This window comes from Lytechinus variegatus, chromosome 7, assembly GCF_018143015.1.
Source record: "Lytechinus variegatus isolate NC3 chromosome 7, Lvar_3.0, whole genome shotgun sequence".
NCBI classification, from domain to species: Eukaryota; Metazoa; Echinodermata; class Echinoidea; order Temnopleuroida; family Toxopneustidae; genus Lytechinus; species Lytechinus variegatus.
The window spans coordinates 38111783-38133139 of NC_054746.1; the positions used below are offsets into that span (position 1 = coordinate 38111783).

At 37.0% G+C, this 21357-nt stretch overlaps 1 protein-coding gene across 1 annotated transcript in view; it reads right to left on the reverse strand.

Moving 5' to 3' along the window:
- The window catches only part of LOC121419214 (serine--tRNA ligase, mitochondrial-like), a 40557-nt gene that overhangs the window by 12805 nt on the left and 6395 nt on the right, over positions 1–21357 (reverse strand). The window contains exon 2 of the mRNA XM_041613572.1: positions 259–599. Coding sequence (XP_041469506.1) covers positions 259–594 — 336 coding nt within the window. The 5' untranslated portion in view covers positions 595–599. The remainder of the gene's footprint in view (positions 1–258; positions 600–21357) is intronic.

A 21357-nucleotide genomic window follows, 5' to 3' on the forward strand; every position in this document is an offset into this window, starting at 1 on the left:
AGATTTCTGTTGTATTTTAAACTATTAACTATTTAACCTTAAAGAAACACTCTACACATGTACTAGTAACCTCTGAATGGGTCTCAAACAAAAAGATCCAGTACCCTGGCTTGGCAGTAGATTAGATATATATTTTCTAAACCTGGTCAAATAAGTTCTAATAATCATGTTGATCAAAGACGTCAAAAACTCATCTGAACACGCATCTGAATTCAACAATGATATCAAGTTAAATCATTATTCTTTGGTCAAACTTACAACTTCTTGAACTTCAATGTTTCCTTTTCTGTGGCTGATACGGTCTGCGATTACTTCAGCATTTTTAGCAAGATAATCCAGATCAATAGCCGGCTTAAAATCTGAAGAGAACATCCAGTCGCCCATCCCATCATCCTTAGAGATAGTTGCTAGATTTCTGGATTGGTCAAATGATCTATAACATAGACTACATAACCTCTGATATGGTGACCCAACTCGATGTGTATTCATCCATCTAACACAGTCAGATTGGGAAACTGTTGAGATCTTGATTTGTCTGTGGATGTGCCATAGTCTTCTGACGAGTTGCTTTGGGTAGCCTGAGATAGTGGCCATCTTATCTATAAAGAAAAAGGATAATGTAATTGAGATATGAAAGGATAGCCTGGGAACAACTATTGTCAGTGAAAGTCTTTGTTGGGACAATCATAATTTCTGAGCAGTTTGGATGTACAGGTATCTAAATTTGTATGGCGGCAATGCTTCTGGCATCATCCCTGGAGGTCTGTGTTTGAGGACAACATGCAACTCAAGTTTTATAGACCCTACAGCCATTCATTTCTAGATTATTAGCTAACATTGAAAATAATTAAGAATAACTACATGTACATGAAGTAACCATAGTATGTAACAGCACCACCCTTTTCGTGAGCGACCTCATCATCATGACGCATGGCACTATTTCACTTACATCTAGCAAAATGCTTAAAATCCAAACGAATGGGGGATGTGTATCCATCAGCACTCGCAATAATGGGGTAACATCGGAAAAGGGGGTCGATAGTAAAATGTTATAAATTGGTTAATATATCCCCTGCAACAGCAATTATTCCTGTTTACAGTACTTGTCCAATGTGCAAAGTTATGATATAACCTTGTCCTCAGTTATGACCCCCTGTGTGGCGAAATAAGGTTGGCAATGTTTGGCTTATTTTCTCTTGTTCTTGGGGATAAATTCTTGATTTTTGAACACTGTTAGTTTACATTACAGCTATTCATCATATAACCTGGCTCCAAAGTGAACCGAATTATTTTGATATTTTTTTTTACTTAAAAAGATATTCAATGGTTTACCATTTCAGATCAACTTAAGATTTCCATCAATAGAAGGCCCACAAAAAATTGGCAAAAAAATTTACAAGTTTTGAACGCTCAGGTGAATCCAAAAATGATCCCCAAGTTTATAATAAAAAAAAATCATAAATGAATGGAACCGAGTATATTTGGTTACAACAGTGATATTTTAAAGACTTTCTGAAAATGTGTGTTGTATGTTGCATATAAACATCTTGTAGACTCATCACAGACAGAGTGGTTGCACTCCTAGTACCAATGAGGTCAGAACAAAACAGTTGTGATGAAAGGACACCTGAATTTTATGAAATTTGTGTGCATCAAAATTAGCGCAGAAGTGATTTAGCACTTTTAGAACTTTCTGTGCTATGTGTGCTCCTGTGAATGTGCTCTACTTGTGCTCCTGGAAAATCTTGTTATAACCTAGCTTAGCCTTGTCTAATTGCAACTCACGACTGATATGGTTTGCATGATGGACTAACCTAAACCTATTTAACCAGGATATGACTTTAAAGTGAAGTTTCACACTTATTCAGTGTTTATTTGGCAGACTTGTGACTCAAGGATTTGAAGCCCAAATTACTGGCAGGTCCCATATGTACGGTTTGATGTTGTTGACTGTTACTCAAGTAAATCTACACAAGAGCTTTAAACTAATTATTAATTTCAAATAACTTACACCCTGGCCTTAATTTGGTTCTTGGCTATTGTTATTTGCTCTTAGAATCCCATTTAAAAGGCTATTAAGTTCTCATCTGAGACCTAATCCTATTGGGTGAAAGCTCATTAACAATAGGTACCAGACAGAAGAAGCAACTATTAAAAGACCTGCTAGAGGATGATGAACTTCTTGATGCTCTTAATGCCTTAATAGCAAAGGCTGTAGATACCAAACTGTTTCAAATCCAAACTAAACTTGAACAGCAAGATGGTGTCATCCATGATCTACAATGTAACTTGGAAAAAGCACACAATGAAATCACCCATATTACCAATCTTCAATGGAAAAGATTTAAAAAATGACATTTGAACAAAATTAACAGGAGCAGTACTCTTGCAGAAACTGTGTTTATGGAGTGAATGAATCTAGAAACGAGTATACTGACACCCTCATTTGTCAAAGTGCAAAGGATAAACTCTCTGTTGATCTTGAACCAAGGCACATTGACCAGAGTCATCGTTTTGGCAGGCAACGAGAACCAGCTAAGTCAGCGAGACAGTTCCACCGAGGCCAATCATTGTTAAGCTAACATGTTACAAATACCGACAGCTACTATTCAGTAACAGAAAATCTCTCAAACACACCGGTGTGGGAATCCAGGTTGATCTAACTGATTATAATAGCAAACTGTTGGCTGTATCTAAACATCATGTCAAGGTAGATGCGGCATGGTCTTTAGATGGTCGCATCTTTGTCATCCCACGGTCAAACTCAGCAACGAATCAGAAGAAAATCATGAGATGTAAAGAAGATCTTGACCTTTTGTAAATTAAACTTAAGCAAGCAAAGAGGTTGGTTTAAGTTTTGTGTTATATGTTTTTAATAATTTTCAAAGCATAAAATGAAATTTTAGCGATCATTTTGTTACTTAATAATCACAAATGATGTGTATACTGTATGACATGTTTAGAGACTAGCAGGCAAACATTTTTTCCTTGCAATCAGATAAGAAGATTGATAAATATATTGATAATTGAATTTTAGTATTTGTTAAATAATAATTTTTATCTATAAATTGTTCTTCAAAACGGCATTTTGTAACATTGCCAATCAAAGGAACATCATAACGAAGTGGTTCAAGGGTCAGACCTATTGTATTTGCTTTGTTGACAAACGGATCGAGGGATCTACACGAGATCGGCCTGGTATTGGTAAGAAACCTTAAATTTTTTGCCTTTTCATTTTAGTAACCAATTTTGGAAACCTTCATACACACTATGAGTATGAAGGTGTAAAAATAAATAAAATAAAAAACTTTTACCTGATTTGTATCTTAAAAGATGGATTTTCTAGAAAAATCCATCTTTGTTTAGAAGTTTCTCTTACACATATATGGCAGGCGGTTCAAGGCTACATGATGAAGAAGTATATGTCAAAATATTAAAAATATCATCATGGAATCCTCAAGGCTAGTCCCACCCATGCCCCATGGCAGTGAGTCGGGAGTCCAAACTTTGCGAAGTTCTAACTTGATCTTTACAGGGACTCACTGGCCATACATGTATGTTTATGTATTAAGTTTGGATAAACCAGGGAAGTGGGAGTTGTGCGACAGACGAAGTCACCTATTTTTCCCTATTAAGCAGGGTGCTACATAAGCACTTGCAGTTAGAGTAGGACAAGTGTTATGAAGTAAAGACCAAAACTACTTGCCCGAATGGGGCAAGCAAAGTAGAATAACCAAAATTAGGGTCGATGATATGATATTGACCCATATTTTGGTCATGGCAGGCAAGTTAAAATCACTTTGGAAAAAGAAATGCAATAACAAGGTAGATGTCAAAAGAGAGAAAAGGTCAACGGTTCATAAAACAGCAATACCGTACTTTCTTTTGAAGAGGTTAAAGTTTTTTTTCCATGGATTTTTTCAGGCAATCGAAATAGATTTTTAAATTTGGGCAAGTATATTCCAACTATTTAAGTGTACTTGCCCGACTGGACAAATGCTTCTTAAAAGTTATGTAGCACACTGTATAAGTTTATTTTTTCCCGATTTATAATTTTTGGTGCATTTTTTCAGGCCAAAGCAAAGCAAAGCTGAATCATCAACAATTGCTAGGCATGGCCGTAGTCACTAGATGGCGCTGTCGCGGAAGGGCACAAAATTTGTACGCACGCTTCGTTCGCATGTCAATCATTGCAATTGCATAGCGATGTGATATCGTCAAAATTAAGCCTCCGTCAGCGCGGATGAATATGAAAATTTTCCGTTGTGATTGTCTCCCCATGCGATGAACGATTCGCTAGCGTGTTGCTTAGGACTTTCGTGAGCTACAAACACCATTTTTGTGCCCCAAATTCCAAGAAATCTTCCGAAAAAAACCATCAAACAATCGGTAAGTCTAAAATCTCTTGAGCTGCCTTAAATTCTTACCTTATTTAGTTGTATTTATTGAAAAATGGGTCTCGAAGTGTTCCGGATTTTTGGTTCGTTGTGAAACTTGATTTGATTTCCTTTCTGTGCATTGCAGTGAAATTGCAGTGCGGGGGATTGCAAGGGCTGTCGAAGCCTTTTTGCAAGCTGAGATGCCCTTGAATTTTGTTCAATTTCGAGCCATTTTTTCGTGTGCGGGGTGATTCAAATTAAGTCACAATAGAGATTAAGATTACGTCACAATAGAGATTAAGATTACGTCACAATACAGATTAAGATTACGTCACGTACGTGCGTCCGTACGTGCGATGCACAGAAATGAACTTGAACTTGTTTCAGTCAAGAAATGCTTTGTTTTCTTCTTATACTCAATGATTTCATCATTGCCAAATAAAATCTAACCATGAATAAATACCAGAGTAATGTCATGAATGGGATAATCATGGTCTTATTTGAGAAATAACTAAATATTTTCTTAAAACAAGTGAATATGGGGGATGTCACCAGTGGCTCTGCACTGGAAAATGAGCATTCATTATTTATATTCAGACACTGTTGGTCATGGGCAGAAATGATCCCAGGGGGGACGTGTCCCCCCTAAGCCTGGCCCTGGGGACACAATATGAAATGACCCCCTACTATTTCTCATTTTTATGATGGTAAGAAATTCATCATACTAAATCGAAATAAAACATGGATTTTAAGAAGAGATGACCTTACTTTTGGGATAATATTGATTTTGATAACCTTTTTTTTTTTCTTGTCAAATTTATTTTCATGGAAATGACCTGAAATTTGGAATGAAAACCTTTTTTTTCTTGCTAGTCAAATTTTCCAGCCCCTTGTCCCCCCTACCTTTTGGGAGAGATTTCTGCCCCTGCTGTCGGTGTCCGCGTCTAGTACTGGCTCTTTCTTTGAACTAGTTTTCCTTTTGCCAATTAGAATTAAAATTCATTTATGAAATATTCTAAGTGTAATTTTTTAAATAAATGGTAAACCCAGTTGTTGTGTGTCCGGACAGGTTGTGTGTCAGGACGATCGGTTTTAGAAAGTCATTTGGAAAAATTTGCAAACAAAGGTTCATCAATTTTGAGTACAAATGTTAGGAAATATTGAGAACAAAATAGAAGATGATTACTTCCACTGAATTCATATTTTTAGTGTAATCCTAAGACAAAAAAGTCTAAAGAAGGCTTCAAAAATATAAAGTGTCCGGACACCCGACCCCCCATCCTAATACTCAGTATAATAGTTTAAAATAAAAAAAACCTGTCTGATGATTTAGCACTGACTTTGCTGTTTTAGAAATGACTGAAGATGGGGGTACTAAATCCAAGAATTGCTCATTCATGTATTAAAGCAACATTCATGAATATAAGCTTGTTTGTTATATGATGATGAAAACAATCAGGCTTTATTGGCAGGGTGGTCCTTTTTACAATTACTGGTAAGCTGAGTGCAACTGCATGTCTTGCAAAGATGAGATCATGATTGCAGTTTGACATATTTATCAAATTTATTGAGTAGACCTTTTTTTGTGAATTATTTTTCTTCCACGGCATTGGGAATTCAAATTTATTTAATTTCAAGTAAGCCCTATCTATTGTAGTTTGTATTCACTTTATCACTACTAATTTGTTATTAATTTTTTTTCATAACATCAAATTTATTTTTGATTACTCATGAGTGTGAAATGCCTTGAATTAGAATGAGAAATATTTTATTATTCATATGTTATAGGAAGTCAGCCCAACTACAATTGTTCAAGCAAACAAAACAAATATTAAATAACCAGCATACATGTATTTGGCTATATACATGTAGGAAGGCGGCCCACTTTTAAAACTGAAGATTATACTTTGAGGGACATAGACTGACGAGAAAATTTGAAAAGTCCCACCCTCCCATTTTTTTCTTGAAATTGTAACAAAATACAATTTTAAAAATATGCTCACTTCCCTTCCTGTTTTGAAATATTGTATAGTATGGTATTTGCTGTCATGCCGTCCTTCCCCCTTGAAAAATTCCCACTGTCTTGAGTGACTCTTGATGCTTTTGCCTAAAATAATTTCAATAATATGTATTGATGCATTTTTTTCGATTTCTGATTCTTTCTGCCAGAATCTCAGATGCCATCATGAATAACCTCATCCTCACTAACCATCACTACCTCACTACTCATGATGATGACTATCTACAGAGATATATCTTGGGATTGGAAATTTTAAGTTCAAGAGCGACTTAGGCCCTACTACCAAGCAGAACCCAGATGAAAATTTTGTGATGGAGCATGTTACAGAAAACAAATATCACGAAAGATACAAAAGATTTTTCTCTTTGTGTGTAATGCGTGCAGGACTAGTCGTGAGGACTTCATGATGATGTCTTTTTTTATATTTTGACATATGGTGTACTTCTTCATCATGATGAAGGGTGTCAAAATATAAAAATAAAACATCATCATGGAGTCCTCAAGACCAGTGTGTGACACTGTGTGTTTGTGTTTATTTTGAGGACCTCATGTCTCATTATTTCATTGACTAAATGAATGATCAGTACCTAAATGTGAGAATCAATATTTGAGGAGAGTAGGTTAGGGTATGGATTTGAGTGAATTTGAGCAACTATTTTTGTTTTTGACACCATCATTGTTATTTCATCTCCTATCATTTAAGTTATGTTTATATTTTCAGTTTATTTCACATTAAGTTTAATTAACCAAAATTGATTAAAGAGTTCAATTTTTGGAATAGAATTTTGCAATTTCATTACTCAGGTAATATGATGGATTTTGGTGATTCATCTTCTGCAGTTGGTCTAACTGCTGAAAATCTCAAGACCGTGGCAGACGACAGAGCGCTAACTAATGTCATCATGACAGCGCTGTCAAGATCAAGATGGATCGAGTTGGCTCAGTTGCTCGTTGTTCCAGAGTCATCCCTGAAAACTAGGATCGAAGCAGTAAAGAAGAAAATTGTGAAGATGAAAAAGTCTCTTCATCGTGATGGGATGAGAGCCCAACTGTAATCTTTCCTGGATGAGCCATTTGTCATGCCTATGAAGATGAAATCAAAGCAAAGTAAGAAGGAAGAGTCCTCATGCCAATCATGTTCTAAGTTGTTGGATGCGAACAAGAATACAGAAGAGCGATACAAGGAAAAAATCAAGCACATGGAAACAGTGTACACAGGAAAAATGAGAGAACTGGAAGAAAGTATCAAGGATCTCAAAGGTAAACAACAAAGAGAGAAGAAAAAGCTACAAGGGATGAATCGGAAGCTAGAAATGAAGCTAGATAGTGTTTACAAGATAGTAGGATGTATTAAGAAGAGGAAACCCCTTCTAAGAAAGATGAGGAGCCTGCAAAAAAGAAACACTCAATTGAGGGAAAGAAACAACACACTAAAAAAGAATTATGAACACTTGGAGATGCTCACGAAGAGAAAAAACATGAAAGGAACTGGATGCGGATGTTGAAGCGTGTCTTTCGAGGATCTCCAAGCACCAGAAATTATGTTAATCAACAGAGAGTCGCTGAAGTGCAATCTCCCTTTGTGAGTGAACTTGTTGCAGATAATGACTTATTGCAGGACAAGTTAGCTAATATTACCCAGCCCATCCCAACAATGGAAGGGAGACAATATGCCCCCGCAATACGTGAAGTATCGTATTATCTTCAGGTTGGTTTTGGAAAGTAAAAAAATCCTCTGGTCAATATTAAAGTCTGTCCAACATAATGGTACTTTTGGGCAGTTCGTGAGTTGAATCATAAACAGCATAATTTTAGCAAATTGACACTAGTAAGATAATTAAACATTTACATGTATGATACATCAAGCTGTCTGACCATTTAACTACATGTACAATTACCTTTTAGCAAATGACAAGTGATGCTTAGGCCTTTTGTAACCATTGCATTGGGCAGAATTTGAAGTAGATGACTAGAATAGTAGAAATCATACTTATGTGAAGACGAAAGATCAAAAGAATGATTACAATTTAATAAATCTGAATTTAATGTGAGAAATAATTGCAATCAAGTAATTTTATTTGCAAAAATTATATTCCATGATTTAATAACCAAATTTCTCTTCTGTACAGAAGAGTAAATCATGTTGTTTATAAATCTTTAGGAAACCTTTTTTTTTATCAAACGAAAATACATGTATACTGGCAGATGTTAGTAGATTTTCCAGTGGGTACTTTTGGGCAATTTGAATTGGCACATTTTGAAGATGAAAATTTTAAAAGAAAAAAAAAATGCTTTCCAAGGGGGGGGGCACACTTTGGTGAAAATGACATATTTCCAGTACAAATTTTGACTGGCTCTCAGGGGGGGATGAGCCCATTGTGCCCTCCCCTGGGTCCATCAGTGATAAAAACCCAACATTTTGTGAATTAGTAAATTCAATGCATATATCTACAAAATGAAACTTACATGTTGGAATTAATTGTGTTTCTCGAATTGATTCATTTATAAATCTTAAGAGTTATTGGGAAAACATCAAGAATAAATAAATAACGTTATGATATGCAATAACTGAATGTGTATTACATGCTTTGATTTATATCAAGAAAAAAATTAATCCTTGACATAGAGGGGCTGGTTTAGTAGTGAAATTCAAATTGTCACTATTATTCAGTAATATGTGTAAGTCATGTATTATTTTGGATGGCAATGTACTTGTATGTTATTTTTGTCTCACCTGCATGGCAGAGTGAGTCTATAGGCCCCGCTTTTCCGGCGGCGACGGCATCAACATTAAATCTTAACCGAAGGTTGAGTTTTTGAAATGACAGCATAACTTCAAACATATATGGACTTAGTTCGTGAAACTTTTCCTTAAGGGTATTCAAGTATGACTGTACATCTTGCCTGAGTTTCAGGTCACATGACCAAGGTCAAAGATAAGGTTAAGCTTTTGAAATGTCATAACCTAGAAACCATATAGACCTATTTCATGAAACTTGGGCATAAATTTAATCAAGTATTACTCAACATCCTGCCTGAATTTCAAGTCACATGATGAAGGTCAAAGGCCATTTAGGGTCAATGATCTTTTGCAAAGCTCAGGGTATCTATTGAATTATCATAACTTTGAAAGTCTATTGGTCTAGTTGATGAAACTTCGACATGAGAGTAATCAAGTATCACTGAACATCCTGTGCAAATTTCAGGTCATATGACCAAGGTCAAAGGTCAATGAACTTTGGTCGTATTGGGGTATCTGTTGAATTGCTATAACTTTGAAAATCTATGGGTCTAGTTCATGAAACTTGGACATAAGAGTAATCAAGTACCACTGAACATCCTGTGCGAATTTCAGGTCACATGACCAAGGTCAAAAGTCAATGAACTTTTTGCCATGTTGAGGGTATCTGTTTAATTTCCATAATAACTTTGAATGTTTATAGATCTGATTCATGAAACTTATATATAAGAGTAATCTAGTATCACTGAGTATCATGTGCTAGTTTCATGTCACATGACCAAGGTCAATGGACTTTGGCCAATTTTGAGGTAGTAAATAGATTGGTGTCACAACTTTCAAAGTTTATAGATATAGTTTATATAATGTGGATAAATAGAGGTAATCAAGTATCACTGACAAGTCTTAGGTCGCATGATCAAGGTCTAATTTCATTTATTGTCAATGAATGCAATATTGTTTCAAATAGGAATGGTATTTTGTTGTGGATAATTATTTTGTAATAGTTTTCTAAGTCAGCACTGCTGCTATATTGAATCACACAATGCAGGTGAGACTGCCAGAGGCACTCAACTTGATAGTAAATCAGTATCCATTTACATTAATATATATAGAATTTAATTAAGTTTGACACATGAAGAGGTTGCTTTATTCATCTTTGATAATGGATCCTTTGTTATAAGCCCATCATATGGGACGTATTATGGTATCATGCTCAGTGTCCGTCTGTCTGTCCGTCCGTTGACTTTTCCTTGTAAACATGATAATTTCAGTTTAACTTATCCTACATGTAGGTTCATATAATTTGTGCGTTGGATACTAGATTGGATCCCAGGAAGTGTATTGATTTTGAGGTCAAAATGTCAAAGGTCAAATTCACAGTGACATGTTTTCATCTTACCCTTCTGCAGTCCTTGTAAGTGCATTAAATCATTTAAATTAACCTAGGCTCATGTAATTTGGTGTGAATAGTACTAGCATGAATCACATGTAGCCTATTGATTTTAAGGTCAGAAGGTCAAAGGTGAAGTTGTCATCTTCCACTTTTCTTGCTTGACCAATAACTCCATTTTCTGTGTTACAGGCGGGCATATTTTGTGCTCGTCTTAGCAGCACTCTTGTTCAGTGTTAGAACAGGTTTCTTTTATGAATTGCAGGAACAAGGAGTTGCAGAAAGTCGAGTTGGTGAGGTAATTCGGACAGTAATAGAAACTGTTGCTGAGAGGCAGGTGGAGAAGTTGCCTTCTACTTCTACACAGCGTCGACTTGGTGCTGAGATGAAGGCACTCAGCCAGATGCAGGTGACAGCTGCTCTCCATGACAAAGACAAACTCACACTTAAATATGATGGTACAACGAAAGCAACCCTCGGGCATATCGCGGAGGTCGAAGTTTCCTCTGGAAGTGAAACGTATTTGGTTGGAATGAAGCAGCAACCAGGAGGTCAAGCGTCGGATTATGTGAACGCAATTACACAGTGTACTGGAAGTGATTTGCTTGGTGCATGCAGTAATACAATGACAGATAGATGTGTAACTAATGCTGCTGTGGATGCCCAGATTGAAGAGAAGATTGGAAAAAAGCTGAACAAGTTCAGATGTGGGATGCATCCTTTGGATTCCATGGCAAAAAAAGCAGATTCTGTTCTCACATCTCTTGACAAGGATCGGATAGTTCCGAGCAGTACTATGCCATACCATCGAAGAGGGGAGAGTAACGCACAGGCTCTTGTACGTGCTGCTGCTAAGCTTTTAAACAATGCTGCCACTGGAGATATTGCTGGACTAAGGACATATTTGAAGGACAGGGGATTCATTGATTCCCTTCCACGTTGGGTTGGCAACCGTTTTAACATGCTTTTCAAGAGTGCAGCAATGTTAAGCGAGGTTGGAGACGGAATAATCGAGTACTTCACTAAAGTGACAAAGCCTTCGAATGACCTCCACAGATCATTTATGAACGCTTGGACGACAGAGTCAAGGACGGATGTCAAATGCCTTGGGATTGTTCATCATGTGCTAACGGGTCCATGGATGGCAACCATTGGAACAAGTCAGAATATTCTGGATCTGAACGGCATGTTTCAAAATGCTCTGGTCTTTATTGAAGAGTGCCACAAGGACACAGAGCTCCTGTTCCACTCCGAAGTGAATGCCTTCCGAGGCCAGATTCAGGATGTAGATAGTTGGAGGAGGATAACCAAAGATCCTACCCCTCAAACACACTCCACTCTCTCCCACATCCTGAATGGTTTTGTTGAAGTGATCAAGAGACAAATGGAATCGCAACTTCCAGGAGGTGAGTTCTGGAATCCATCCAATGAACTCAAAGAAGATGCAATGTCATGTTCTCCAACCAACATCAGTGGTGAGAGGAATTTTGCCATGCTCAATTCTAGACTACACAGAGCTCCAAATGCCAAGATTTGTAAATTGGAGGGACAGGTTATGTTTTCTACCAACAAGACAAGGAAGTGGCTAGAATCATCAAGCCCAGAGAGAAAAAGGAAACTCATAGAACAAGCAGTAATCCAATATAAAAAGATCAGGACTGAGGACAAAGCAGCTGAAGAGGCTTATATTGAAGGAGTCAGGAAGAGAGTGAGATGTAAGCAGGAAAAGATGACTGTAAAAGATACCAGGGAACGGAGAAGAATTGAGGATATAATGGAATGTGTCATCACGCATGGGCTTATTGCCAAGGACAACCATGTTGAGAAGCTGAAGGGGATGTCCAAGACTCAAGCCTGCAATCTCCTCCGAAAGCAGATAAGCTTTCACACCAAAGTTTTACAACAAGGTGTTCAAAAGGTTGCCCTCTCCAAGTGCTCAAGAGAGGAGCTTGTAAGAATAATATGCAATTTCCCACAAGATCATCATCATTTATACATGTCATACATCATAGATCCATCCATCATTCTTGACCAGGCATTCCACCATCGATGGGATGAAAATGGCAGAGACCACTGGTATCAAGGTAGAGTGGTAGCACTCGACAGTGGAGAGCTGAAGATACACTATGATGGCCAGGATGAGCTCTACTTTATGACACTTCAAGAATTTTTAACAGATTTATACCTTCAAGATGTTATCATGGTTTGACTCTTGCCTGCAAAAAGAAAAACAAAATGTAAGTGGGAATACAAATGGTGCACACATAGTACAAAAATATTTTACAACTGCTTTGATAGCAGTAGTCTAAGCATACTGTTTGAATAACACTTTATCATTGGTAACAACAAAAGTATAGAAAACAAGATGTGTAGCCTACACATGTATCATCAAAAATGTGGTAACTTGCTTCCTGAGGTTAAGTTATTTTCAAACAAATTTTAAAGGTTATGCATAAATATGCAAATATTCCTATCATGAATAGTGAATGAATGGTTTACATCTGAACAAACAAGAAAATTGATGTGTCCAAAGGACAAAGATGCCCCCGCTTAACTTTGAGTGAAATTCATTCACTCAAAAAGATTTCACTTACTAGTAATTTTTTTTTCCAAGCATCAGCAAAATATGTGAAGTCATTCATCTTGCTGTAGAATAATGAGCTGTGACCTTTGACCTGTGGACTCCAAATTCAAGCTTAGCCTGTATGTTTGTGTAGTCTACCTACACACCCACATGTTTTTAAATCTGTTGAATATTTCACAAGTTATCATGCTGACACCAACTCTCATATCTATTGAGCTGTGACCTTTGACCTGCGGACTCTGAATTCGAACTTAGTCTGAATTTTGGTGTCATCTACACTGTACCAACACACCCATTTTTTTTAAATATGTTGAATATTTCCTAAGTTATGCAAAAACCAACTTGCATAGTTCATGAGCTGTGGCCCTTGACCTTTGACCTAGCTGCAGACTCTGAATTCAAACTTAGCCTGTATTTTGGTGTCACACCAAAAATCCATATAATACTTTTTGAGTTATTGCACGGAAGCCAAGTGGGGGGAGGGGGAACAGACTTACGGAAAATGCATAGACGGGCAATGCTTACCGTAATGCCCCCTCAGGACTTTGTCTGTGGGGACATAAAAAGAAGAATATATATGCATGTTTACTATGTTGATATTTAACTTTTTGAAGAAAAATAGAGATATATGATAGAACAGCTGGCGCTAGATGTTCTGAGGGTGCCCTTAAAAATTAGGCGGGGGGGGGGGAGGGGTGGTTTTTCACAAAGAATTAACTTTTTGAAGAAAAATAGAGATATATGATAGAACAGCTGGCGCTAGATGTTCTGAGGGTGCCCTTAAAAATTAGGCGGGGGGGGGAGGGGTGGTTTTTCACAAAGAATTAAGTATAACTTGGAGTCGCAAATATAAATGTCCAGTTTCATGTGGTAAAAAAGGACATCACATCGTAGGTAAAATCATGCTGAGAGGACATGCACTACTGCATATTAATCAGTAAAATTGTGTGTTATATTTCATGTGCAAGCACCAAGCATGACTTTAATTCATACTGAACTTGTAGTGAATCCCCCCCCCCCCCCCCCCCGTTATGCCCCCCAAAATTGTGCTACCATTTATAAATTACTGCATTTTGGAACTCTTTGAAATTCAAAATGAATCATATATAGGACAGTGCAACACCATATTCAGTTGAAAAAGGAAGGGCATAGCTCATCAAGTGGAGCAACAATTTTGACAGCCATTTCAATATCCTAAAAATATCCTGAAAACACAAAGTAGAATTATTTTTTCTCAGAAAGTGCGCCTGTATACTATTAGATACATGGGACCATTAAGGAAAATATTGATCAGCCCATCCCCCCCCCCCCCATTAAAAGAAGATCATTAGTAAAAAAAAGTGTAGAACATTTCATCTTTGAAAAAATTGTCAATCACAAATGAACAATGATCTAGCACTGGAAAATTAAGGGAAATTAATAGACACCCCCCCCCCCCCCGCCACAGACTCTATTTAATGTATTCTCTGATTGGTCCTAGTTACTCAACAACCAGGTCATCCATTAACTATTCACCTCATTGCCATTATTTCAAACCTATTTATGTTTTATGTCAAATTCTAGTTAGGTTCGTCTACAGCAGTGTAAAGATTGGGGGGGGGGCCCAAGAAAAAAAGTGAACAGGAGATAAAAGTGAAGGAAATATATAATAGTGGAATATATCATTTTCTCAATATTATGAAAACATTCATAAAAGAATTGGATATAAAAAAATTTTGTCGTTTGCTTCTCTCGCTTACAATTTTATAAATTTTGCCTGTTATGCCATATCTGGACCCTTCCAAACTTATGCCATTTTTCATCTATAATTCATCTTTACTTTGTTCAACACCTCTTCTAAGTTTATAAGTTGAAATTAGATTACATAAAAAAATAAATTATCTCAAAGTATAACATCATAATGATGTAGGTCAATGAAAATAGCCCACTGACTGGACATTTCACTATCCAAATTAGATCAAGTGTAGTGTAGACCAAATGTAGATTAGACAAGGTATGGTGTAGACCAAATGGAAATTAGAAAGGAAAAAATGATAGACCAAATGGGTTAGCCCATTTGGTATTAGACTAAATGATAAGTAGGCAAACTGCATGTAGATCAAATGAATAAATATATGTACATATATATTTCACACTGGGAAACTGATATCAAGCCAATTTTATGTATTTGGCAAATTAAAAAAAATCATTAGACCAACTGGACATATTGCTAAATGAGAATTAGACCAAGTGTAGTGTAGACCAAATGGCAATTTGATAGACCTAATGGGTTCGGCCCATTTGGCATTAGACTAAATAAGAAGTGGGCAAACTGCATGTAGACCAAATAAATAAATATATATATTTCACACTGAGGAGCTGATATCAAGCCAATTTTATGTATTTGGCAAAGTAAAAAAAAATCATTAGACCAACTGGACATATCGCTATACGAGAATTAGACCAAGTGTAGTGTAGATCAAATGGCAGTTAGACCAAATGGCAATTTGATAGACCTAATGGGTTCAGCCCATTTGGCATTAGACTAAATGAGAAGTGGGCAAACTGCATGTAGACCAAATGAATATACACACATTTCACACTTGGGACTGATAAAGAGAGTTGTAGCAGACGACGGAGAGGCGTGCATGATCTGCGTCCGCACAAAACGCGCACACATTTATGTACTAACATGAAAGCTGGCATATGGGACATCTAACAGCAAATTACACATGCGGGGCTATTGGAGAGATGCAGCAGACGACGGCTAGCAGACGTCGATATGCGCGCGCGTTAAGCGAGCACATCATGATCGTTTATACTATCGATAGTACGTGTAATGTATAAAAATGGTACCGCGATGTCTATGACTTTTTCGGACCATACTTGTGCTCTAATTTTGCTCATTTTCAGAAGTTAAATGGATAGTACGTAAGTTTTAAGTAGTTTCACATGATAAATTAGATGTCAAAGAATTTTTTGATATCATTTTTGGGGACAACGAATACCTTTTGGTTTTTTTGTTGTCCTGCCTACAATTGCAATGACAATCTTTAAATTTATTTTGGTCCAGTTCTTTTTATATATTTTTATGAAATAAAGACAAAAATAGAAGAGCCCCGTCGAGGAATTTGGGATTATTGATCAGGTCCAGGTGGCTCTACGATCGCAAGCCGTCTGTGTACGAGGAAAGAAATTTTTTTTTCAAAAATCCTCAAAACAGACGGCTGCCAGGTTCAGTACGTACGGTACCACCCACTCCTAGTACCAATGAGGTCCAAACATTAACATGTATGGACCTCATTACCCAAAATTATGGGTTAGACAATTCAGTTCTGATTTCAAACCCAAGACTTTGGTAAATGTACGCCTTAATACAAATTGGAGTTATGCGATATGACTTTCATTTGGTGGGAAGCCTTTAAATACTTCAAAAAATGAGTTGAAATTAAAATGAATTACTATTAAACTTACATTTCAGGCCCTTTTTGTTGATTTTCGGTGAGCGTTCCACACAGCTGCGACGAGTGATCAACTCCGAAGTGATACGCGAACTGGTCAGCTGATCGGTCAGGTGATCGGTAGATTATCTTTTTGTCAGACGTTCATAATTTATGTAAAGCGTATCAATCTTCAGTATCTTGATTCCAAAGTATCAGTATTGCAGATAAATGTCATTATTGATTGGAATCAGTGGCGGATCGGGGGGGGGGTGGGGGTGGGGGTGAGCATTTCTGCCCGATCCCCCTATTGAGATTTGTAGTAAATATTTTGGAATTAAATACGTTGTTCATACTAGTTATGCGACCCCTCCCTTATGATGATCACAGCATTATTTGTAATGGGGATATTTCGTTCATATTCTTGTCTCTTCTTTCTCTTTTTAGCCTTTTTTTGCTTGTTAAAACCTTTTTTCCTTTTTTTTTTTTGGGGGGGGGCTCGCCAAATTTTACGTGGGTCAAAATTACCTTCATTTTTTTAGTGACAATCTTTTTTTCATTTGTCCAGTTCTACGCGAGACAAAATTACCTTCGATCATTATTATAGTTAAAAACTTTTTTTTATTTATTTATTTTTTTTTTTTTTGGGGGGGGAGGTTGCCAAATATCACGCGAACGTTTTTCAGCTTTTACTGTTTTATTCGACTTATAATCAAATATTAAATGGGGCTTACCACAGTTTTTTTTTAAGTCAATTCATAAGAATATTCCTCCTCGGGATTTGAGCTTTCTTTCATGAAATATCAATTTTTTTCATGATTACCAAAAATACTTAAAATTTTTTATCGGTGTATGCCTATAAAGCTTTAGCTCATGCGTTGCGCCTGCCATATTTTAATGCTGATCAACTTTATGCTTTTAATGAATTCCTAAAAACAATAAATTCTCAGATCATCAATTTTGTCGCAATCGAATAATTCGATTGCGTCTCTCTATCAGTTTTGAATATTCATAAAAAATATCAGCTCGTGCTTTTTGCTCATAATATTTTGATTAGTAAATTCTTCTCTTATATAATCGAGTCGGATAGATAGATAGATAGATAACTAGAGAGAGAGAGAGTTGGGGGGGGGTCCCTCAGCTACTTGTCCTCGCTTATTTGTTATTATTTGTTATTATGCTCATGTTGTGAGAGCTTTGTGTTTTCACATTTTTTTCTTTTTCAACCTTTTTATTGTCTCGGAGCTTCCCTCTATTTCTTTACACTATGTAATGTAGTCCTTTTTACCTCATTGTTTCAATCATTGGCGGCGGAAGCCCCAAATTTTAGGAGGGGACAACCTAAAAAAATTTGACAAGCAAAAAAAAAAAAGGCTCTCAACCCAAACATTTTAGGGGGGACGTAGGAAAATAAATTGACAAGCAAAAAAAAAAAAAAGGTCAACAACAAATTTAGGGGGGAACGTCCCCGCTTCCGCCGCCTATGGTTTCAATTCTTTTTTTGTTCTCATTTCAATGAAAACATCATTATTAAACTGACATAGAAGACTTTATTACGAAATTTTGACATTGTTTTGTTTCATTTGTTTGGCTTTCTTTTTTTCTTCTCCTCATCTTCTTTTTCTTCTTACTTTTTCCCTTTCCTTATTTTCTCTTCAGTATTTCATTTTATGAGGTATCCGCCAATTTATACAACACCAAGCATATAGAGGCGGATAATCAGTGAGGGAGCATGACGGTGTGCCGCTCTAAAAAAAGGAGGAATATTGGAAGAAAAAAAAAGAAGAAGGGATGGGGAAAAAATAAAGAAAAAAAAAGATGATGATGGCAATGATGATGATGAAAATTATCTTGGTGATGATGATGGTTGTGGTGACGGTTGTGGTGATGATGATGGTGATGCTAATGATAGTGGTGATGATGATGATGACAAGATGTAATTTTGTTATTTTGTCTTTGAAAAAATTAAGTAGTGCAAAGTTGAATTCATTTAAAGTTTATTATGAAAATAGCAGAAAAAAAATTGGTATGCGTTCGAGGAAAATCCATCCCCCACCAATTTTTTTCAAAGGTAAGATTTTTTTTTGCCCGGGGGGGGGGGGCCACTTCCATTCACGAGTGGATACCATGCGCGACCATGGGGTCTCGAAAAGCACCCTAAACACGTAATTTCCATATTCTGAAAATGCACCCCTTAACAAGTATTGGTGTGTGAAACCCTACCCTTAACAAGTATTGGAAACAAAACGATACTCTTGGCAAATATTCCCTGAAATGAACCCCTAAACAAGTACAGGAATGTTTTATTGTTACGGGTCCTTCGGTCGTCGGCTTTACCTTATTTGGTTTAGTACGACCCCACCTTCTACACCTCGCGCAAATCGGACTCTAAACACGAAGTGTTGGAGCAAAAAGGACATCCTTTATAAAACATTTTGATTTTGTTTTATCATCCCCGCAAATTAGACCCTAAACACGACGGTTTTCCTAGCGAATTAATAGATACCCTTTTTTCGTTATTTTTGTGTTTTTGACATCCTTATCATGTTACGTAGGTAATGTGCCCTATCGTGAAAAGGACATCCTTTTTACGTGTTTTTTTGGTCGCTCATGGTATCCACTCGTCAATGTAAGTGCCCCCCCCCCCCCCCGGGTTTTTTGTGACGGCGTAGGCCTATGCAAGCAGCTATTATTGTGGTAAAAAAGTAAATGAAATGTCAAGAAATACATGATAATGATTTTTATGGTACATTTAGTATATATCAATTCATACTTGTTATCAAAAAGAAAAAAGTGGGTCGTTACGGACCATTAAAAATGGGAAATTTGGGCATTTTATATTTAGGATAGAGCAACTGCTCGTTATAGACGTCACAATAAATCAAGCATTCTAAATTCTATCAACTCCATTTTTTGTCAAATAACACCTTCATCGATATTTTGAAATGATTTTTCTCATATTTTCATCATCTTTTTATCAGGGTGAAATTCCCCTTTAATTTACAAAACAGATTCGCAAACAATATCAAGAGTAGTGGGAGGCAAGGGTGGAAATCTAAGGTAGGGGACCAGGGGCTGGAAAACAGGCAAAAAAACAAAAACAAACTAACAAAAAAAAACAAAAAGGAAGGTTTATCACCCCCAAAAGAAGGTCGTCTCATCCAAAATACATGTTTTACTTCGATTTAAATGATGTAGGCCTATTTCTTTCCATCATATATAAAAGAACAAAAATAGTAGGGGGACATTTGATAATGTGCCCCTACTATTTTGGGTTAGGGGGAAGTGTCCCCCTGGGATTTGCGCCCATGTGGGTGGGGGGTGTTGCACCTCCTTTCAGAATCATTATGGAACAGTGTGAATAGTCGCTGTGATTTCGATCTCATACCTATAAAAAAAATAGAACAGAAGAACGCCTTGACCACAGGCCAAAATGCCTAACAATTTTTCCGCGGCATTAGCGACTCTCGTAAGGGGCGCTCCATTTATAAATAAAGTTGCATGTGTAGCTGTCTATGGCGACAGAATTTATAGCAGAATTGAAGCCAGAAGCGTGGGAATTTTCAAGAAAATTCAAGAAAAGAACCGGTGAGTACCGATTTAACAGTACTAATCTAATTAGTTACATGTATTGAATTATAAGAATATTCAATTTTTCGTGAAACAAAGCTTAGTTCTAAGCTAGGGCGGCCCAAATGCGCGTGAGTGGAGTCCCAGTTTCTTAACACGGGTAAGTATTGCGTTGTCGCCTAGAGTGGGTACCACCCACTCACACAACATGCGAGGTTAGGAGTGCGTACCACAGTGCAGTAGGCAGTATCGGTATGGTAGTGGATCGTATTACCGAACACTTTTCATGAATTTGATCATATCAAACACATTATTCCAATAAAATTTACCAAACTTTCACCATAATACACAAATACTTAAAATATATAAACATGCAGAAATTTTGCCGAGATTGTTTTTCATTTTTACGACATCAGCTTCCAATCGGACCCCTCTTCGCAAGTGAAATATTTTGGTCACTTGAAAAGGTATCGTATTACCGAACGTGTGTTTAATGGGAAAAGTTGGGAAAACAACAAAGTCACTGATGAGTGATGAGCTATTTTGACCATATTTTATTGTTTTGAGAATATAAAAACTTCGAAATTGTGTTTTGATATTTCATCATTTTTCGGCAAAATCGTGATATAGGCCCCGCTCGAGAAACACTTGTAATCGATTATACTACCTCAATATCTAGGTTGCTAACTTCAGCTCACTATATATACTCGTGATATAGGCCCCGCTGCTGTGTTGAACGGCTTGGAATGTCCGTGCGCGGGGCCTGTTTCACGAGTATAGTACTATAACCGTTATATAGGCCCCGCGCTACGGCACTGCAGACACTCCAACACAGTAGCGGGGCCTATATCACGAGTATATATTAAGCTTGCATCCTAAGATAGTCGCGAAACAGGCCCCGTCCAATGTGCTTATCCCAGCATTCGCACGTGTGTGGGGCTCGGATGACGGCTATATAGTATACTCGTTATCGAGGCCCCATACACTGTTATGTAGTGGAAAATAACGTGGTCGTGGGGCTTGTTTCCCCGGGCGGTGGTCGATGAGAATTATGACGGGCGGCGCCCCCTCCCCCCTCTCTAATTTGTTAATCCAAATAAACAAGGAAATTATATCATGGGCGGTGCCAGTTTGGGGGGGGCTCCAATTTACTTCTTCAGAAATCTATCTGTCGATTTACTTATGTGTGAATATAGTTTTTCATTATTCATTCATTAACTATTTGTATTGATTAATGTATTCATTAATCATTTAA